At 51.0% G+C, this 20,337-nt stretch overlaps 1 protein-coding gene and 1 long non-coding RNA gene across 10 annotated transcripts in view; one reads left to right on the top strand and one right to left on the bottom strand.

Annotated features, from left to right (window-relative positions):
- Positions 1-20,337, top strand: part of adgrl1a (adhesion G protein-coupled receptor L1a) — a 108,424-nt gene that overhangs the window by 82,945 nt on the left and 5,142 nt on the right. For 5 of the 9 annotated variants that reach the window (XM_081716508.1, XM_081716506.1, XM_035525300.2 and 2 more), the window contains 18 exons: positions 2,818-3,025; positions 3,468-3,732; positions 4,396-4,723; positions 5,910-6,203; positions 9,012-9,115; positions 9,810-9,995; positions 10,172-10,210; positions 10,923-11,103; positions 11,284-11,406; positions 13,750-13,955; positions 14,140-14,313; positions 14,666-14,875; positions 15,053-15,273; positions 16,092-16,158; positions 16,591-16,682; positions 16,763-16,949; positions 18,434-18,589; positions 18,998-19,094. In XM_081716508.1, coding sequence (XP_081572634.1) covers positions 2,818-3,025; positions 3,468-3,732; positions 4,396-4,723; positions 5,910-6,203; positions 9,012-9,115; positions 9,810-9,995; positions 10,172-10,210; positions 10,923-11,103; positions 11,284-11,406; positions 13,750-13,955; positions 14,140-14,313; positions 14,666-14,875; positions 15,053-15,273; positions 16,092-16,158; positions 16,591-16,682; positions 16,763-16,949; positions 18,434-18,589; positions 18,998-19,094 — 3,138 coding nt within the window. The remainder of the gene's footprint in view (positions 1-2,817; positions 3,026-3,467; positions 3,733-4,395; positions 4,724-5,909; positions 6,204-9,011; positions 9,116-9,809; positions 9,996-10,171; positions 10,211-10,922; positions 11,104-11,283; positions 11,407-13,749; positions 13,956-14,139; positions 14,314-14,665; positions 14,876-15,052; positions 15,274-16,091; positions 16,159-16,590; positions 16,683-16,762; positions 16,950-18,433; positions 18,590-18,997; positions 19,095-20,337) is intronic. The other 4 variants (XM_081716509.1, XM_081716511.1, XM_035525303.2 and 1 more) reach the window with 1 other exon arrangement.
- On the bottom strand, positions 11,426-13,743 carry LOC145658627 (uncharacterized). Its single transcript, XR_014124285.1, has 3 exons — positions 13,493-13,743; positions 13,255-13,366; positions 11,426-11,843 (listed from the first exon to the last, which is right to left on the bottom strand). It is a non-coding gene; the product is annotated as an uncharacterized LOC145658627 (long non-coding RNA).

The following is a 20,337-nucleotide window of genomic DNA, read 5'->3' as shown; positions in this document are numbered from 1 at the left end:
ACCCTCCCTCTTAATGAAGAGCAGGAGAAGGAGAAGGTACTCTGGCTGACCTCTGTGTGTGTGTGTGTGTGTGTGTGTGTTTGTGTGTATGTAAGAGAATGAGTCAGAGGCATTTCTGTGTATAAGAGACAGGGGGAGAGAGAGAGAGAGAGAGAGAGAGAATGTCGGTGTGTGTGTGTGTAAGAGACTGAGATGCAGAGAGAGAGGGAGGAGAGAGAGAGAGAATGTCGGTGTGTGTGTGTAAGAGACTGAGATGCAGAGAGAGAGGGAGGAGAGAGAGAGGGAGGAGAGAGAGAGAGAGAGAGAGAGAGCTTGCTGGATCTGTCCCAATTGTTCTCCCACACAGTATGTTCATTCTTCATGGGTCACCTACATAGAGCAGCGCACTGCTATAGCGTGCAATGCCATTTCCCTCCTCTCTGTGGAAGGTGCACGTGCCTTATTCTCTCGGAAATCTAATAATATCCATGTTGCCTTGGAGAGGCTGTTCTTATTTGGTATTCGATGGACGCATCATGACTACGCGCGGATTGCATGCGCCTCTACCATTTCTGCATTCTCATTGGTTCGTGGACACCAGTTTGAATTTCCTTTGCATAGGCTTCGGGTGCTAAACAGAAGCACGATTTGCCGTCGTTTTTGTTATGGATATTATGTAAATACTTAGCACAATACAGAGCAAATCTGGCAGTGGGTCGATGCCAAAAGATTGATACTTTGAATAATAACAGCCTTCTGGAGCGAAACAATAGGAAAATGAAAGAAAACGAAAAAAACCATAAAACAAACAAACAAAAAACTTTCGGAGGAGAACAGGGAAAAGAAACGTTACGACAGTGAAAAGAGAAATGCAAATATAATAACAACAGCAGCAAAACTAGTTATAAGCCGAGTTTTTAAAAAGGCGACTCTTCAGCCGTTTTATTCGGTAATGCAGGCAGGGCGCGTGATGAAATGCGTGCGGGCAGCGAGCCCCTCGTCTTTGGGGCCCGCGCTGTCCCTCGGTGATTGTAAAATCTAATTTAGTGCAGTATCGCTCCGACTCTCTGAAGTGTGTAAGACTGCTAGGAGATATTAGGAGATGTAAACGCTAGTTTGAATGTGCGAGAACAAAGAGTAGCGCAATCCCGATCATCGTTTTTTCACGCGGACAGTTCCTGTGGCTCTTTGTCCAAATGGTGGCCTTTCTTTACTCGTTAGCTGAAACAGTAAAAACGCATTACAGGAGCTCGGGGTGAAACACACACCCAGGGGCGATGTTCGTGGTATTTCACGGCCTAAGTGAAGGACTAGTTTGAGAATGATGATTGAAAGTGCACAGGCCCCGAAATCAGAGGCAGCCCAGCTTGTGCAGCGTTACCGAGACGAAAGGCGGCATTCTTAGTGACATAATCGACAGATAGCTAAAATTTTAAAGGAAAAAAAGTCAAGGATAACGTTACATTTTACTTTTTAAATGTTGCTTCTCTAGTCATGACGACAGTAGTCAAGTCTTAATGTCCCTCCACTCTCAGTGCGAGTCGTTTCACGCATCCTAAAACAGTAAAACCCGCAGGACTCGAATAACAGCAAAAACCTTTTTTTCCAACGGTACAAGCTCCTAAAACATTTAAACTCCATCTGCAAGGTTCTCTTTAAACTTGTACGCGCCGTACTATCTGCCTGGACATTCCTTATTTATGATTGTCACGAAACTACGCCAGTCACTGCGCGCGAGAGACTCAGCGAGCGTCCCGCACTGTCGGAGCTTTATGAGTGCAGGGCTCGGACTCCAGACCTTGCCGTAATGTTTTAGTGCGCGCGCGTGTGTACGGTCCACTTACGACTCCGTTATATTCACAGGCAGCTTTTAAAATCGATCAGTATAAGAGCCCGCGCTAGGCCCGCGGGAGCGTCAGGACGGAAATCCCTGCCAGTTTCCCCGCGCCCTCTTGTGTGCAGCCAGGGTTCCCTGTCTGGAAACACCCCGCGCACTCACCTCCCTTCCTCTCCTCTCTCCTCCCCTCCCCTCTCCTCTCTCCTCCCCTCCCCTCCTCTCTCCTTCTCTCTCCTCTCAGCAGTGCGCATGTTCTCCTGGGTCCCACCACAAGCCCGAGGCTGAGAGTGTGAATATACGTCAGCCGGCTAATTCACACTGCTCCCATGTGGATCGCCTCCTTCATAAGACAGATATAGAGGGCACCGCATGTCAGTGCGCACTCCTGCACATGTGTGTGTGTGTGTGTATTTTTAAGGCAACCGTCACACTGAGTGGGTCGGATTTTTTTAAACGTAGTGTCGACCGGACGTGCGTTGCCACCGTTGTAGATCCGGAACTCGGCCCGTGGCGTCCCGGCTCGGAGCCATGCGGAATAGCCTCATCCGACAGACGTGGGACTGGGCCAGGACCGACATTACCCCAGAAAGCCCTCATCCATTGGCCCAACACATCCTTACACATGCACAACTACCCAGCATTTACCATCTCACGTTCTCCCATTTGAAGAAGAGCCATTTATCTCACGCTTTCCAATTTCCTTCTCTCTTCTTTTCCCTCTCTCCCTCTTTTTCCCTCTGGATGTATTCTAACCCTCCACATCTTCTCCCATGTCCGCCCCTGTTTCTCCCTCTGTAATGCTCTCCCCTCTGTCTGCCTTCTCCACATTTTAATCCGGTGCTCCTCTTCCCTTTCTGTCTGTGCTATCTCTTCATATTCTGTCATTTGTCTCTCTCTCCCCTACTCTCCCCCGCTGTGTGTCTCTCTCTCTCTCTCTCTCTCTCTCTCTTTCTGTCTCTCTCCCTCCCGTGCACCCGTCCCCCCCCCCCCCATGTCTCCAGTCTTCGTGTGTCCCGGGACCCTGCTGCGGGTCCAGCCGGCCAGCTCCCTGCAGGAGGCGGAGCACCAGTCGGGTGCGTGGTGTAAGGACCCGCTGCAGTCGGGCGACCGGCTGTACGTCATGCCCTGGACGCCGTACCGCACGGACATGCTGTACGAGTACGCCTCGTGGGACGACCTCAGACAGAACCGCGCCACAACCACCTACAAGTGAGCCTCCCTCTCCGTCCAGAGCACCACAGTCTGAGCCTAAATGGTTGATTTGAGGCCAAACTTTCTGATTGGTGAGAACGTGCCCGGGTGATGATTGGTGAGAGCATGCACAGGTGATGATAATGATAGTGAGAGTGTGTCCAGGTTCTGAAGTCTTTTGGCTTTGGTGCTGCACTCAGAATTGTCCAACTTAACTAGAGTTGTTCTGCAGTGATCTTAAATGAGCTCTGAAGCTCTGCTTGAAGGACACAGTGTCTATGTGCACATATATCAACCAGAGAGTTTAATACTGTCTGATCAGTAGATCTGTGCCGTTAGAGTTAGAGTGCTGGAGATGACCCAGAGGACTTTGCGATAGTGAAACGTTGCGGTTTTTAGTGTGTACGGCTCCTTCGGAGCTGACCGCACGGCCGTTGTCGTTCCCGCCGCGGTTTCCCAGGTTGCCGAACCGCGTGGACGGCACGGGCTTCGTGGTGTATGATGGTGCCGTCTTCTACAACAAGGAGCGCACGCGCAACATCGTGAAGTACGACCTGCGCACGCGCATCAAGAGCGGTGAGGCCATCGTCACCAACGCCAACTACCACGACACCTCGCCCTACCGCTGGGGCGGCAAGTCCGACATCGACCTGGCCGTGGACGAGAATGGCCTGTGGGTCATCTACGCCACGGAGTCCAACAACGGACGACTGGTGGTCAGTCAGGTGAGTGCAGCGATTATGTGTGTATATTGTGTGTGTGTGTGAGAGAGAGAGAGTGTGAGAGACTGAATGTGTGTGCCTGTGCGTGTGTGTGTGCTGCTTATGCTGCGCCATCAGCACAACAAAGTTGGTAAGGTGTGAGAGAGTACGTGGCTCATGGTGTGTGTCTCTGCTACAAGTTCCTCAACATGCATCATTTCCTCACATTTGCTGTAATTTCTGCACACGGCTTCATTTCAAAGCAACGGGGGCTCTCTCTCGCTCTCTCTCTCTCTCTCTCTCTTTCTCTCTCTCTCTCTCTCTTTCTCTCTCTCTCTCGTCCTGACTGTCAGTCTACCTCACGGGGGCTCCCAGCACACATTCGCACCAGTTCTGTCAGCTTTGAGGAGTTCATAGTTTGAAAGTTTCTGTTCTCTCCCAAGCCTGGATTCTATTTAAGAGATCACTAGGTCGAAATTATTCAAAAAAAAAAAGTGTTGCTATGCATCTATTAATGACTCAGATGTGTGCGTGAAAAAAACTTTATTTCACTTCCTGTGACATGCTGTCTTTTTGGCTGTAGAAGATCTTTGCGCTAAGACCAAAACACGCCCCCATGCCGAGCTCTGACCTTTAACCCCTAGCCCCGCAGCTGTGCTGATTCGGCTTTTGCTGTCTTGGGGCCAGGTGAACCCGTACACGCTGCGTTTCGAGGGCACATGGGAGACCGGCTTCGACAAGCGGCTGGCGTCCAACGCCTTCATGGCGTGCGGCGTGTTGTACGCCGTGCGCTCCGTCTACCAAGACGACGACAGCGAGGCGGGAGGCGACCTCGTCCTCTACGCCTACAACACCAACCGTAACCAGGAGGAGCCGGTTCACATCAGCTTCCCCAACCCCTATCAGTATATCTCCTCCGTAGACTACAACCCGCGCGACAACCAGCTCTACGTGTGGAACAACTACAACGTCCTGCGCTACCCGCTGCAGTTCGGCCCGCCGGACCCCACCACTGGTGAGAGAGGCGGATGCTGGGGAGGGGGTGCATGAAGACGGAACTGGGTTCTCCTACTGGAAACCAAGCTTTGGAAACAAGAGACACAGAGAGACACAGAAAACTATAGAGAGACAGAAATAGAGAGACAGAGAGACACAGAGAAATAGAGAGACACAGAGAAATAGAGAGACACAGAGAAATAGAGAGACAGAGAGACACAGAGAAATAGAGAGAGACACAGAGAGAGACAAAGAGAGAGAGAGACACACAGAAATAGAGAGACACAGAAAACTATAGAGACAGAAATAGAGAGACAGAGAAATAGAGAGACACAGAGAAATAGAGAGACAGAGAGACAGAGAAATAGAGAGACACAGAGAACTAGAGAGACACAGAGACAGAGAAATAGAGAGACAGAGAAATAGAGAGACAGAAATAGAGAGACACAGAGATACAGAGAAATAGAGACACAGATACAGAGAAATAGAAACAGAGAGAGACAGAGAGAGACACAGAGAGAGAGACACAGATAAATAAAGAGACAGAGAAATAGAGAGAGACAGAGAGAGAGAGACAGAGAAATAAAGAGACACAGAGAAATAGAGAGAGACACAGAGAAATAGAGAGACGAGAGAGAGACAGAGAAATAGAGAGACACAGAGCTTTGGGAGTGACAGACAGGTGGACACAGCTGTCTGTGCTTGCTAATGTTCTCTTAATGTTCCCCTCTGTGCTTTTGATTCTTTCTCTTCGTTGTCTGCACGTCTTTATTAACAATGGCGGCTAACGACTTACTCCGATTACTGTGAAATATCTGCTATCTGATCAATTATTCATTCTTCTCTATTCCCTCTCTCTCTCCCTCTCCTTTACACACACACACACACACACACACTCAGGCTCTCCAGAGAGAGCTTTGAGACGCAGACCTAAAGCAGCGACAGACGTAATCGGGAGGCGGCCGATTCTCAGACGTCGCTGCTACTCCTGTTATTGTGTGACGGGCTGCTGGATTTGCACTTGTGTGAGACATCAAACGCTTGCCCCTCCCTATTCCTCTTTGTTTCGCGCTCTGGCTGCGCCCTCAACCGCCTGCTAACCTTTCGGCTCGGGCTTTAAAGCGCTCCGAAACGCTTTCCCTCAGCTCCCCCCCTTACGCTCTCTCTCTCTCTCTCTCTCCCTCTCCCTCTCCGCGTTTTCTCAGGGCCGCTGGCCACCACGCAGATGGCCAGCACCACCCCAGCGAGGTCATCCAGCCCGGCCTCCAGCGCGTCCACCACCCGCCTGCTGCCACCCACCTCTCACCCCATCGGGGCCATTAACAAGGCCCCCGACTTGCGGCCCATCACCGCCACGGTGCCCGTGATGCACCGGCCGCTGCGCCCACCCCAGGGCCCTGAGACGCAGGCATGCGAGGCCAACGTGGCGCGGGGCGTGCAGTGGCCCTCCACCCAGAGGGGCGAGACGGTGGACCGGCCCTGCCCTAAAGGCTCCCTGGGTGAGTGGAGGCGGAGCCTATCCTCATTAGCATGTGTTTGAGTCGGGCCCTCGGAGTGTGCGGTTTCTATCTTACCCACAAGGGAGTTTTCCCGTTGGCATATCAAATCGATTTGAATTTAATTGAATTCTGTTCTTTTGAACTTTTTTTTTAATCACATCTTTTTAAAGGTGATACACTCCTTTTTCATAAGTTGACACATTTCCCTTGGGTCTTAATGAAAATGTCTGTGACATGCTATTGTTAATATATTAAAAGGCTCAACCACCTTCTCATCCTGTCCAGAGAGGCTGGATTGAGCATCTATTCCTTTAAATGATAATGAGCCACTGCTAACCCCGCCCCCCTTTTCCGTGGGGGTGTATGGCTTCTTGCTGCTATGACAACCGTTGAGTGTGAACCCTGGGCGAAACATGACTGCCAGAGAAAACACAGAAGTGCATCCATATTTGCTTGATCTGTACACGAGCAAGAAGAGTGTGAGAAGTGTGAGAAACAAGGGTACAAAAGGCCATTTCCGGACGGTTAGTTATTAGCTTTATTCAACATTTCTGTATTTGTATGTTGCCTAAGGTCATACGGTCTTGCTGGCTGTGGAGGCGTCATCACGGACAACCCACTCTTAACCACTCGAGTGTGAATGTAGTGCGCTATGTATCAGCTATAAAAAAAACTAGGTGTCTGGCATTTAAATTAATGCGAGTAGCATAAAAGTCAAGCTATTCCATTACACCAGTAAAACCCAAACATTCTGGGTAACAGCCAGTAGTGTTTTCTCGACACCAGTACCTGTCAGCGGTCCAGGCAGGGGGTGTGGGATTGTCTTCCCCATATCTCATGATGATGTATGTTTACCAGTTAATAGAGTGTTATAAATATTATGTACTTATTAACATTAACAGCATCATTAAACCATTGCGTTCGGTGAGCTACATCTGTGCGTCGTCCTCACCACGCCTCGTTCAAGTCATGAACCATAGCAGGAACGCTGCCATGAAAAAGGAACCGTTTCCGTTCGGCTCCTCTTTCCTGCGAGTCTGGGGGCTGGCGTAGCGTTCTGTGGTGGTCCGTCGCCACGCTTAGCTCTTAGCTGCAGCATAGTGCTAGCGGGACTGGTGCACCTTCGCAAAGCCGGACATAGTCTGGGGGGGGGGGGGGGGTTATTCTGAGCGTAGGAACGGGGCGTAGGAAAGGAAGCCAGACGGCTTGTTGAATCCCGTGTTTTTTTTGACCGAGGCAGCCCACAAAATTTGTGGGTTGCTAGGCGGTCCAGATACGCAAATGTATGCGCATGAATGCTGAAAAAAAACCAGAGCTGTTCACATGTCCCCTTTAAGTGTCTCACGGCTGGAATGTTTCTGGTGATGGGGCGTGTCCCGCCTCCAGGAAATGCAAGCACTCGTTAGCGGCAGATTGCGTGGGGCGTGTCACCGGGGAGGAGGGGGCGGGGCTTGTTCTGCTACAGTCCGAGATGGACGGACAAAGGGAGTGGGCGGATGGAGGGACGAACGCACAGGATGGAGGAACAAAGCCGTCGCGACACAGGAACGAAGGCTGTTGTTAGTGGCGGCCGCGGCATTAGCGCATGGGAGGCCTCGGCTCGTGTGTGAGGGCTGGAAATCTCCCGAAGGTGATGTGGTGTGTCGGCAGTCCTCACTCGGAGCAGGGTGGGGGGAGTTGTGGGGGGAGCTGTCCAAGAGACGGGCCTTTTGTGTGTGCTTGCGCGTGATTGGCGCGGGCTTTAAGTGCATGTATGCATGCGTGAGCGATTCACGAGTTCCCGATGGTATAAATTGTGTGTGTGTGTGTGTTTGTGTGTCTCTCTGTGGTCCCACCCAGGCTCCCCAGTGCGCCTGGCCACTGGGAAACTCCTTCACGAAAGGAAGTCTTTGGCAAGCTGATCTCCAAACCAGAATGGGCCGTCCCAGAAAACTGAGGCACCTCTCATCACCAGGCGGAGAGGCACTGAGGAGTGCTGTAGTGGAGGAGTGCTGTAGTGGGAGAGTGCTGTAGTGGGAGAGTGCTGTAGCCGAGGAGTGCTGTAGCCGAGGAGTGCTGTAGCCGAGGAGTGCTGTAGCGGAGGAGTGCTGTAGCCGAGGAGTGCTGTAGTAGAGAGTGCTGTAGTAGAGAGTGCTGTAGTGGGAGGGTACTGTAGTAGAGGAGTGCTGTAGCGGAGGAGTGCTGTAGTAGAGGAGTGCTGTAGTGGGAGGGTACTGTAGTAGAGGAGTGCTGTAGCGGAGGAGTGCTGTAGTGTGAGAGTGCTGTAGTGGAGGAGTGCTGTAGTGGAGGAGTGCTGTAGCCGAGGAGTGCTGTAGCCGAGGAGTGCTGTAGTGGGAGAGTGCTGTAGTAGAGGAGTGCTGTAGCCGAGGAGTGCTGTAGTAGAGAGTGCTGTAGTAGAGAGTGCTGTAGTGGGAGGGTACTGTAGTAGAGGAGTGCTGTAGCGGAGGAGTGCTGTAGTGTGAGAGTGCTGTAGTGGAGGAGTGCTGTAGCGTGAGAGTGCTGTAGTGGAGGAGTGCTGTAGTGGAGGAGCACAGAAACATCTATTGAGTCCACTTTGTTGTGGGGAACCCCATCGTTCTGTGGGGTTCTCCTCCAGGCTGGGAGGTCAGGGAGGGGCCGTGGAGGCCTCCATGCTCCGTTTGAGGTGTTCTGTCGTGGCTGGTTTCCAGCACCTGTTCTTCGCCCCTGCTCCCATTATGTCTCTCCCTCATGCACCCGGTTTTGCTCCCACACACTCTCTGACGAGTGCAAGCTTTACCTCACTCTCCCCTCCTCCCTCCTCCCTCACTCCCTCTCTCTTCTCCTCAGGCATCGCGTCTTTCCACTGCTTGTGGTCCCCTGTCCAGTGGAACCCCCGGGGCCCTGATCTCAGTAACTGCACCTCTCCGTGGGTCAACCAGGTGTCCCAGAAGGTAGGTCCATCCTCCCCGTCCCTCGGAGACACAGATCAGCCCTTAAATGTGCCAACAGGGAGGTTGCAGGGCACGTCCAGGGCCCTGCAGGGGATGGTTATGTTAGGAGTCTTCTGTGCTGAGACAAACGGCCTGACGATCTCTGTGGCCCTCCTGGTTCTGTGACCCCTCCGTGCACCCCGATTCTATGACCCCTGTGTGTCCTTGTTGATTCTTTGACCTCTCAGTGCCCCTGCTGGTTCTGTGACCCCTGCGTGCCCCTGCTGGTTCTGTTACCCCTGTGTGCCCATTTGCACCAGCGTAAAGTAAAAACCAGTGAATGAATTGAAATGTAAATCTTTTCACAGCCTCTGTAATTATATTTAGTTCCACTCATGTTTCCGCCTTATTAAAAAGTACCCATTGTGTTAAAGGTGCTTTATCGGCTAGGTAACGTGCAGAGAGTGTGTCTCCTGGTTCAGTGACAGGCTCCAGGACATGCTGAGCAGCAGGAGTTGGGCTCAGAGCTGCTGCTAACACGCTGTGCTAATGGGACATGGATTAGTCCCTCATCTTAAGACTTCTGCAAGCTTGAGTTGCCCCAGACATGACCCACGACCCCCCCATAAACCCCCTTACACACAACACTCAGCAGGGATCCGGGCTTACACGTGGCTCTGTGTGTGTGTGTGTGTGTGTGTGTGTGTGTGGGTAGATTAAAAGTGGGGAGAATGCGGCAAACATTGCAGGGGAGCTGAAGAACCACACGAGGGGGCGTGTCCATGCCGGTGATGTCAGTTCCTCCGTGCGCCTTATTGAGCAGCTGCTGGACATCCTGGACGCACAGCTACAAGCCCTCAGGCCAGGAAACAAGGAGTCAGCGGCTAGGAACTATAACAAGGTAACCCCCCCGCCCCCCCCACACACACACACAAACACACAACACTCAAAACTAACTGTACCAATGCACCCAACATGTAGAAAAACATGAGTTGTGTGTGTGTGGTGTGTGTGTGTGTGTGTGTGTGTGTGTGTGTGTGTGTGTGTGTGTGTGTGTGTGTGTGTTCTGCACTACAGTTGCAGAAGAGAGAGCGGACCTGCCGTGCGTACATTCAGGTAATGCAGTGTGCCACTCCATCACTCTTTCTACTCCCTCTCTTCTCTCTCTCTCTCTCTGACTGTCTTAGTATCTCTCTGTCTGTCTCTCTCTCTCCCATTCTCATTTGCTCTCTCTCTCTCTCTGAATGTCTTAGTATCTCTCTGTCTGTCTGTGTCTGTCTGTCTGTCTCTCTCTCTCTTATTCTCTCTCTCTCTCTCTCTCTCTCATTCAGTGTGATTTCCTCTCTATGGCTGCGTGCTTGTTTAAGCTATGACTCACAGCTCTGGCTCTCTCTCTCTCCGGGGGGTGTGGGTGGGTGGGGGCTCCGGGGGGTGTTGGCGGTTGACTTCTCTCCTGACGGCCCCCCTCGCCTGTAACACGGGAGCTCGGGCTGCTGCTCTTAGCGTGACGTCTCTGTGTCCTCGGTGACATTTGTAATGGAGTCGTTTGGCAGGGCAGCTTGGGCAATGTGAGCTGATGAGAGCCTTGATTTGAGAGGCCTGTTCAGGTGTTGAAGTACTGGAGCTAGTCTCCAGCATTGAGTTTCAGACTATTTATACATCTGTTTGCATCTCAACTGCTTGTGTGTGTGTGCGCGTGCACGCATTTGCCTGTGGTTGTACATTGATATGTCTATGTGCATGCATCTGTGTGACCATGCCGTGTCTGTCCCGTGGGCGTGTGTGTGTGTACATACGTGTGTTTTTGTGTATGTGTGCGTGTGTGCAGGCGGTGGTCCAGACGGTAGATAATCTGCTGCGTAGCGAGGCTCTGGAGTCATGGCGGGACATGAATGTGACAGAGCAGGCTCACACCGCCACGCTGCTGCTGGACGTCATGGAGAAAGGCGCCTTCCTGCTGGCCAACAATATGTACGGGAACAGCTTCACGGACCACGCTGCCAACATCGGTGAGGAAGGGTCAGTGTGGGGATATATGCCGTGCGTACGTGTGAGTGTGTGCATGAGCATGTGTTTAAAACACTATCCCTGTGTGACTGTGTGTACGTCATATATGAATGCTTGATTTGAAATACAACATTGTGCTTAAATACTGACCGTGTGTGTGTGCGTGTGTGTGTACGGGTCAGATCTGGAGGTGTACATCATGAACACTGAGGTGGAGCTGAAAGATCTGGCCTTTCCCCAGAACAGCCCCAGTGATGGGAGCATCCAGCTGTCTGCCTCGACTGTCAAACAGTACAGCCGCAACGGTCAGTCACTGTTTCCTCTCCCTCTCTCTCTCTGTCTCTCTGTCACCTTTCACCTTCCTCTGACTTTGTGCATTCTAACATCTCCCTCTAGCACCACAAAAACGTGACAATTTGCATTCATCAACTTTTTTTGGCCACAATATCATCACCTCATTATCAGGACAATCGATGGCCATGCGTCTGATCCGATACGAGTTCCCCACTCTAGGTCCAGATGGGTCTACAGCACCCCCACACACTTCTCCCTGTTCCAACTGATTCCCCTCAGCAAGAGCTCCAGGGGGAGGTTGCGAGCTGAACCAGCCACGTTTGGACACTACACTTGCGTCTTTGGAGAAGAATCGAGTCTAGGCCACGCGGTCCAGCTGCCGCAGTTGGTCACCGTGCCCTCTCACCGTCTCCCTGGAGATCGTTGGCAGTGCAGTGGGTGGGTCGGTCTGGTGGTATTGAACACACAGGCAGGAGCGATATTCACTGAACCATGTTCTATAAACACCAGCACACTGGGGAGAAAATATGAACCTGCACGAAAGACTTGGAAAGGTGACTGTGTTTGGCTTAAAAATGTAAGTTAGCAGTGTTAGAGCTGACAGTGTTACAGCTGACAGTGTTACTGCTGACAGTGTTACAGCTGACAGTGTTACAGCTGACAGTGTTACAGCTGACAGTGTTACAGCTGACAGTGTTACAGCTGACAGTGTTATAGATGACAGTGTTACAGCTGATAATGTTACTGCTGACAGTGTTATAGCTGACAGTGTTACAGCTGATAATGTTACTGCTGACAGTGTTACTGCTGACAGTGTTACTGCTGACAGTGTTACTGCTGACAGTGTTATAGATGACAGTGTTACAGCTGATAATGTTACTGCTGACAGTGTTATAGCTGACAGTGTTATAGCTGACAGTGTTACAACTGATAATGTTACTGTTGACAGTGTTACAACTTAAGAGTGTTACAGCCATGTGCTGCAACTGATAATGTTACAGCTGAGATTGCTACACCTGACTGTGTTACAGCTGACAGAGCTAGAGCTAACTTGCGCCATGTGAATCGTGGACGTGACTAGTGTGAAGTGAGTGCAAGAATTTTTTTTTTTTTTTTTTACAGATTTCACAGGGGCGACCATATGGGGAAATACATGGAGATTCTCTTCATATGCTGAATGAATTGAAGATAAAGTTAAAAACATTTCTGTGAACTGAAGCTAAGCATGAGCCTGAAACAGCCTTCCTCCTGTCAGAGAATCTAATCAGACAGCACGCTATAAAACCTTTATATTGCCTTTTATGCGATATGCCTAATTTACATGACTAATTAGCTCTGCCTTAATAAAGTACTGAAAGGTCTATTAGCTGTCAGCTCTATATTTTCCAGTTGGTTCAGGTTTGTGAAGGTTTTAAAGAGAAACACTCGAGTAAATAAAATGGGCGCCATGATTACGTTTTCCAAGAAGTAATGAGTAAAGTAATCCCGCTGTAGTTTGTAGGAAGTAACTGCTCATTTGTAACGGATTACTTTTCTTGAGTAGCTACCCCAGCAAGGATTTAGCAGACGTATATAAGGAGCTAAACAGGAGTCGTTCTCGTTAAACTAAACCTAGAAAGTTCCGGAGCCAGCGATAGACAACTGCGCCGTGCGTCGGCATGCGTGCTTACCACGGCTTTAGCACAATTCCCAGCCCTGGTTTACGCAATTACGGCCCGATAATAACAGTCTAATCAGGTTAAGAAAAGCGCTGAGGCAATTCCTTTCCTGATGGTTTCTTAACGGCGCCGCTAATAGAATATCCGAGGAGGCGTGTAGATTGCTATCGCCCTCGGGCCGACGGCGCTCGCGCTCCTTACCTCGGGCGTTCTCTCGCGCTCCTCTCCCGCACCACCGCCATCTTCTCGTCCGCTCTCGCCTCTCCTTACATCACTTTCTCCTGTGCAGGTTCCACCCCCTTCTGTTTCAGGCCTGCACCGCGGTCGGCGGCAGGAGAGAGATTAGGATGACTGAAACAACCGCGCATGAAATATTCATGTGGAATAATAAAGGGGGGGGGGGGGGGCAGGTTGCCGTCGGCTGCTGTGTTAAATTTACCTCCCTTTTTCTTTTTGCGCCCCCGGCAGTAAAAATGAAATGATCTCTCTCATCCGTCGAGCCTTCAGCCGCCTGCTCGCCGCGCTGCGCCTCGGCCTGTTAATCCCGTCCTCCTGTCAGATCTTAACACAATCTCCTTCCCTCGGTTTCTCGATTTGTATCTCGCTCCCATCCTCCTCTCTTCCCTTCCCCCCGTCTCACTTATCTCTCTTTCTGTCCGTCTCTCACTCTTGCGTTCTCCCTCTCTCTCTCTCTAGGTCAGGTGAAGGTGGTCTTCATGCTCTATAAGAATCTGGGTTCTTTCCTCTCCACTGAAAACGCCACCATAAAGATGGAGGTGGGGCCAGGCCCAGGGGGGCGGAGCTTAGCTGTCAACTCGCATGTCATCGCGGCGTCGATAAACAAAGAGTCCAGCCGCGTGTTTCTAACCGTGCCTGTTGTCTTTACCCTGAAACACCTACAGGTAATGGTCACACACACACACACACACACACACACACACACAAGGGAATAATACACTATGCTGCAAGATTTTTGATCAGTACATTGACAATAAGAATTGTGCTGCCTGCAGATGTGTGTATATAGTGTGTGTCTGTTTTCCTCGCTGTGTGTGTGTGTGTGTGTGTGTGACCGTGACCCTGTAGCTGGAGAACCACTTCAGTCCGAACTGTTCCTTCTGGAACTACTCGGAGCAGTCCATGATGGGTCACTGGTCATCTCAGGGCTGCAGGCTGCTGGACACCAACAGCACACACACCACCTGCTCCTGCTCACACCTTACCAACTTCGCTGTGCTGATGGTGCAGCATGAACCTGATGTAGGAACACACACACACACACACACACACATATAAATACATGTATATATGTAGCACCTGCTCCAGTTGCAACCTTTCCAAATTTTTGTCTTATCTGCTTTTCTTGGTGCACACATAGTGAAAAATCTGAGCACACACGCACACACACACGCACACACACACACACACAAAACCATCCAAGTACACAAGCCAGCAACAGTTCCAGTTGGACATTTTTCTTGGACATTCATATGTCCCCTGAAGACGTCCCTCGCTCAGGCTCACACAGTCCTTGAGTTTTCTTGTCATGACCCTTTTATGTTTATTTCTCTCTCTCTCTCTCCCTCTCCCTCCCTCCCTCCCTCCCTGGCAGTATCCAGGGAGGATGCATGAGTTGATTCTCTTTGTCATCACCTGGGTGGGCATCATAATCTCCCTCGTGTGTCTGGCCATTTGCATCTCCACCTTCTGCTTCCTGCGCGGCCTGCAGACTGACCGCAACACCATCCACAAGAACCTCTGCATCAACCTCTTCATCGCTGAGCTCCTCTTCCTCATTGGCATTGACAAGACCCAGTACCAGGTGAGTTCTGGTAACCGGCAGTCTAATGTTCACATCGGCAGGGAAAACCAAGTTAACTGGCCTGCATTATATATTTCCACAGCGTTGTGGGTGTGGGGCAGATGACCTCGTAGACGCAAGCTCGGTCTGTTAAATCTCTCGTTCTCTCTCTCTCTCTCTCTCTCTCTCTCTCCACAGATTGCCTGCCCCATCTTCGCGGGCTTGCTCCACTTCTTTTTTCTGGCTGCGTTCTCCTGGCTGTGTCTAGAGGGTGTGCAGCTCTACTTCATGCTGGTGGAGGTCTTCGAGAGCGAGTACTCACGCAGGAAGTACTACTACTTGTGTGGCTACTGCTTCCCCGCCTTGGTGGTGGGCATCTCCGCTGCCATCGACTACCGCAGCTACGGCACCAAGAAGGCGTAGGTGCCCCGCAGCCCGTGGGTGGCGCTGGAGGCGGGGGTGTGGGGTGGTGGCGGGGTGGTGGGACCTGCGTCCGAGGTCGGGGTCCCGAGCGTTCTCCACGGAACGGTCAGCCTGGCTAAATGAAAGCAAAGTCATTCCGCACCTTCACAGTAGTCCGTCCCTCCGGGAGCCGAGACTACCCGTGCCGCTCGCTGGGGAAATATGCCTGATTTATTGCCAATATGGTACATTATAGATTACATTTTTTCCTTGTTATTTCTGGCACAAGGATAGTAGGGGGTCGTGTATCTGTAGAGCCAGACGTGATGGTGCAGTAACTCCGGAGAATGAGTGAAAGGTTGAGGGAAATTAATTATTAACCGTGGGTGGACCTGGATGTGTGTGTGTGTGTGTGTGTGTGTGTGTGTGCGTCCGTGCGTGCAGGCTTTTGGGGGGGTGTGGTGTCAACTGCAGGGCGTTTAAATTAGACCCTGACTCCAGCCTGCTAGCGATGGACGTCAGAGAGTCACGCTTGGCTCCCGTCTTCGTCACTGGCCTGGTGTCAGATGAGAGAGACCGACCACAGCCACGGCTGTAATAACGTCTTAAGAGAAACTGGCACCACGTCAGGCTGTTTGGTGAAGGAGACCCTCCTCCTGTACAGGTTTAATAGATGGCTGGGGCTTTGATTAATTAGACGAGGACAGCATGTTGGATTGTGGGTGTTATTGTCAGATGATTGATGATGGAGAAGATGATGATGTTCTCTTTGTGTGGTTCTGGGATGTGTGTATTCATGTGTTTGGGGCTTTATGTTGTGTGTGTGTGTGTGTAGGTGCTGGTTGCGGGTGGATAACTACTTCGTCTGGAGCTTCATTGGTCCTGTGTCCTTCATCATTATGGTACTGTTCTCTCTCTCCTTCTCTCCACATCTGTCTCTTTCACTAACCTTCTCTCTCTCCTCTCTCATTCCCTCATTCCCTCTCACTCTCTCTCTCCTTCTTTCCCTCCTTCCTTTCTCTCTCTGTCCTCCCCCCCGAAGATCAGCTCACTCGCCTTCTACACATCTTGCACTCTCTTCCTTTCATCTCCAACATCCTGCCCCCCTTTTCATATTCTCTTTAAAAACAAAAACGCTTAATATTGATCATGAATTTTGAAAAACTGACCAAGACCTGTATAATTATGTCTAAAAATATTAAGTGTAGAAGTTTTTCAGTAGCTGCTGACCCCTCGTACTGCTGGGCTGGTGCCGTGAGCTCCAGAATAGTCAAACTTCTGTGTTACCGAGCACTGTGCAGCCTACATAACCTCTTATGACCTTTGACCTCTAGCTGAATCTTGTGTTCCTGGTGATCACCCTGCACAAGATGGTCCGCAACTCCTCCGCCCTCAAACCCGACTCCAGCCGCCTGGACAGCATCAAGTAAGACCGGCATGCGCTGGCGAGGCACCAAACACCCACAAACACCCGGCACGCCCTGCTGTGGTGGAGTGAGAGGACAGTTGCTGGTTGTGTTGCAGGTCCTGGGCGCTGGGGGCCATCGCCCTGCTCTTCCTCCTAGGCCTGACATGGGCCTTCGGCCTCCTCTTCATCAACGAGAACACGGTCATCATGGCTTACCTCTTCACCACCTTCAATGCCTTCCAGGGCATGTTCATCTTCATGTTTCACTGTGCCCTGCAGAAGAAGGTGTGTGTGCGTGCATGTGTGTGTGCATACACATTAACGAAAATGAGGGTGTGATCCATAAATTACAGATACAAGGTTTATAGTGCATCATAAAATTAATATTTTTATGTTCTTTGATGTGTGTGCGTGTGTTGTATGGTGTGTGTGCGTGTGTTGTATGGTGTGTGTGCGTGTGTTGTATGGTGTGTGTGTGTTTGTGTGTGCGTGTGTTGTATGGTGTGTGCGCGTGTGTGTGTGTGTGTGTGCGTGTGTTGTATGGTGTGTTGTATGGTGTGTGTGTGTGTGTGTGTGTTGTATGGTGTGTGTGTGTGTTGTATGGTGTGTGTGCGTGTGTGTGTGTGTGTGTGTGTGTGTTGTATGGTGTGTGTGCGTGTGTGTGTGTGTGTTGTATGGTGTGTGTGCGTGTGTGTGTGTGTTGTATGGTGTGTGTGCGTGTGTGTGTGTTGTATGGTGTGTGTGTGTGTGTGTGTGTGTGTTGTATGGTGTGTGTGTGTGTGTTGTATGGTTTGTGTGCGTGTGTGTGTGTGTGTGTTGTATGGTGTGTGTGTGCGTGTGTGTTGTGTGTATGGTGTGTGTGTGCGTGTGTGTGTGTGTTGTATGGTGTGTGTGTGCGTGTGTGTGTGTGTTGTATGTGTGTGTGCGTGTGTGTGTGGTTTGTCTGTGTGTGTGTGTGTGTGTTGTATGGTGTGTGTGTGTTGTGTGTGTGTGTGTTGTATGGTGTGTGTGTGTTGTATGGTGTGTGTGTGTGTGTGTGTTGTATGGTGTGTGTGTGTGTGTGTGTTGTATGGTGTGTGTGTGTGTGTGTGTATGGTGTGTGTGTGTGTGTGTTGTATGGTGTGTGTGTGTGTGTGTGTGTGTGTGTGTGCGTGTGTCTGTGTGTGTGTGTGTGTATGGTGTGTGTATGTGTGTGTGTGTGTGTGTGTGTGTGCGTTGTATGGTGTGTGTGTGCGTGCGTGTGTGCGTGCGTGTGTGTGTGAGTGTGTGTGTGCGTGTGTTGTATGGTGTGTGCGTGTGTGTGTGTGTGTGTGCGTGCGTGTGTGTGTGTGTGTGTGTGTCTGTGTTGTGTGTGTGTGTGTGTGTCTGTGTGTGTTGTATGGTGTGTGTATGTGTATGTGTGTGTTGTATGGTGTGTGTGTGCGTGCATGTGTGTGTGTGTTGTATGGTGTGTGTGTGCGTGCATGTGTGTGTGTGTTGTATGGTGTGTGTGTGTGTGCGTGTGCGTGTTGTGTGTGTGTGTGTGTGTGTGTGTGTGTGTTGTGTGTGTGTGTGTGTGTCTGTGTGTGTGTCTGTTGTGTGTCTGTGTGTGTGTGTTGTTATGGTGTGTGTATGTGTATGTGTGTGTGCGTGTTGTATGGTGTGTGTGTGTGTGTTTGTGTGTGTGTGTGTGCGTGTTGTATGGTGTGTGTGTGTGTGTGCGTGCGTGCGTGCGTGTGTGTGTGTGTGCATGTGTTTGTGCGTGTGCGTGTGTTTGTGTGTGTGTGTAGGTCCATAAGGAGTACAGTAAGTGTCTGCGTCATTCGTATTGCTGTGGTCGCTCCTCCACCTCCAGCTCCCACGGCTCTCTGAAGAACTCCGCCCTACGCACCAACAACCGCTACTACACGGGCAGTCAGGCCCGCCATGCTGCCACACACAGACAGGTGTGACACACACGCACACACACACACACACGCACACATTTGACCAGAATTATTTAGGTTTTTTTTTTTGAGTAAGTAGGGGCTCATTTACATATCATGGCTCCATGTCTGTGTTCAAAGGCCATCGCTGCACCATTAACACATGATATACTGGAGGTGCCCCACACTGGGGCTTTTACGTGCATCACACACTTCACATACACAGCAGCTTGTGCACTAACAGCTAAATGAAAACGTTGCCATTTCCAAACAGCTGCGGCTCGATGTGGAGATTACGATGTGACAGATACATCAACGGGGGGTGAGAGTAATTTCTCTGTGTGTATGCGTGTGTTTGCATGTGCTTGTGTGTTTGCGTGTGCTTGTGTGTTTGCGTGTGCTTGTGTGTTTGTGTGTGTGTGTATTCAGAGCCGTATCCGGCGCATGTGGAACGACACAGTGAGGAAGCAGACCGAGTCCTCCTTCATGTCAGGAGACATCAACAGCACACCCACCCTCAATCGAGGTGAGCGTCTCACCTCTGACCTCTGTGGGGGCGGGACTTAGTGAGTATGGTAAAACACACTTGTTGTAAGCTGACTTTTGTTTTTTAACAATGTCCCAAAAACGTGCTCTTTCTGAGAAGCTGTGTGTGGCAGAACGAGGGGTCATTTTGGGTTGAGGGTCTCTGCCTACCTGGTGGCGGTCTGGCACTGTTAGTTGGTACAAGCAGGGTGTAATGTAGATAATGAGAGGTAGGAAATTGCATTCCGGGGGGGGGGGGGGGGTCATAAGTTTAATGCTGGAAAATCTTTGTTATGGTTAGAACAGAAACTTAAAAAGCCTTTGTCACTCTTAGAGAATAGAGAGAGAGGGGAAAGAGAACTGGGAAACTAGTTTTCAAAAGAGAGAGAGAGAGAGAAAGACAGAAAGAGAGAGAAACGGAACGAAAGAGAGAATGCAGAGAGAGAGAGACAGAATGAGAGAGAGACAGAGAGATTGGTATTACCCTGATTGTCCCCAGTGAAGGCCATTAGCTGTTGTCAAGGCGGATGGTGATATGACTGTGCTGCATCGTCAGCATGGTCTTGATGATGATGATGATGATGAGCGTAAGTGAGAGGGGACGAGGCCTGGCGGCAGTGCTGTCTGAATCAGCCCCCTGTCTTTATGCTAATTCTCTCCATTTTGTTTTTAATGAACTGATTAGAGGCTGAGCGAGTGGGGGGGGGGGTAATTACTCTAATTGAGGAGAGTGACGGGAGCAGCTTCACCGGCACCAGCACAACGCCGCTTACCGAGACTTTAATCAAACCAGAGGAGAGAGAGAGAGACGGGAGAGACGCAGATCTAAATCATTTGCTTACAGAAGAGAGAGGAACGGAGATGGGGGGGGGGGGGGTCGAGTCGTTCAGAATGTCTTATCGTCCTCGCTGAGAGAACTTTTCGAGTGGGGCCTTAAAAGCGGGGGGGGGGGGGGGGCAGATAGGGAGTGGGATGGGGGCAGATGGGAAGGGGGATGGGGGGCAGATGGGGTGGGGGATGGGGGCAGATGGGGAGCGGGATGGGCAGATGGGGAGGGGGATGGGGGCAGATGGGGAGGGGATGGGGGGATGGGGCAGATGGGGATGGGGCAGATGGGGAGGGGGATGGGGGGATGGGGCAGATGGGGAGGGGGATGGGGCAGATGGGGAGGGGGATGGGGGGATGGGGGCAGATGGGGAGGGGGATGGGGCAGATGGGAAGGGGGATGGGGGCAGATGGGGTGG

The sequence above is a fragment of the Electrophorus electricus genome, chromosome 6 (assembly GCF_041902795.1).
Source record: "Electrophorus electricus isolate QZ-2024a chromosome 6, ASM4190279v1, whole genome shotgun sequence".
Classification (NCBI taxonomy): Eukaryota; Metazoa; Chordata; class Actinopteri; order Gymnotiformes; family Gymnotidae; genus Electrophorus; species Electrophorus electricus.
The sequence above is the reverse complement of the archived record's forward strand: the minus strand, read 5'-3'. Positions and strand labels throughout refer to the sequence as shown.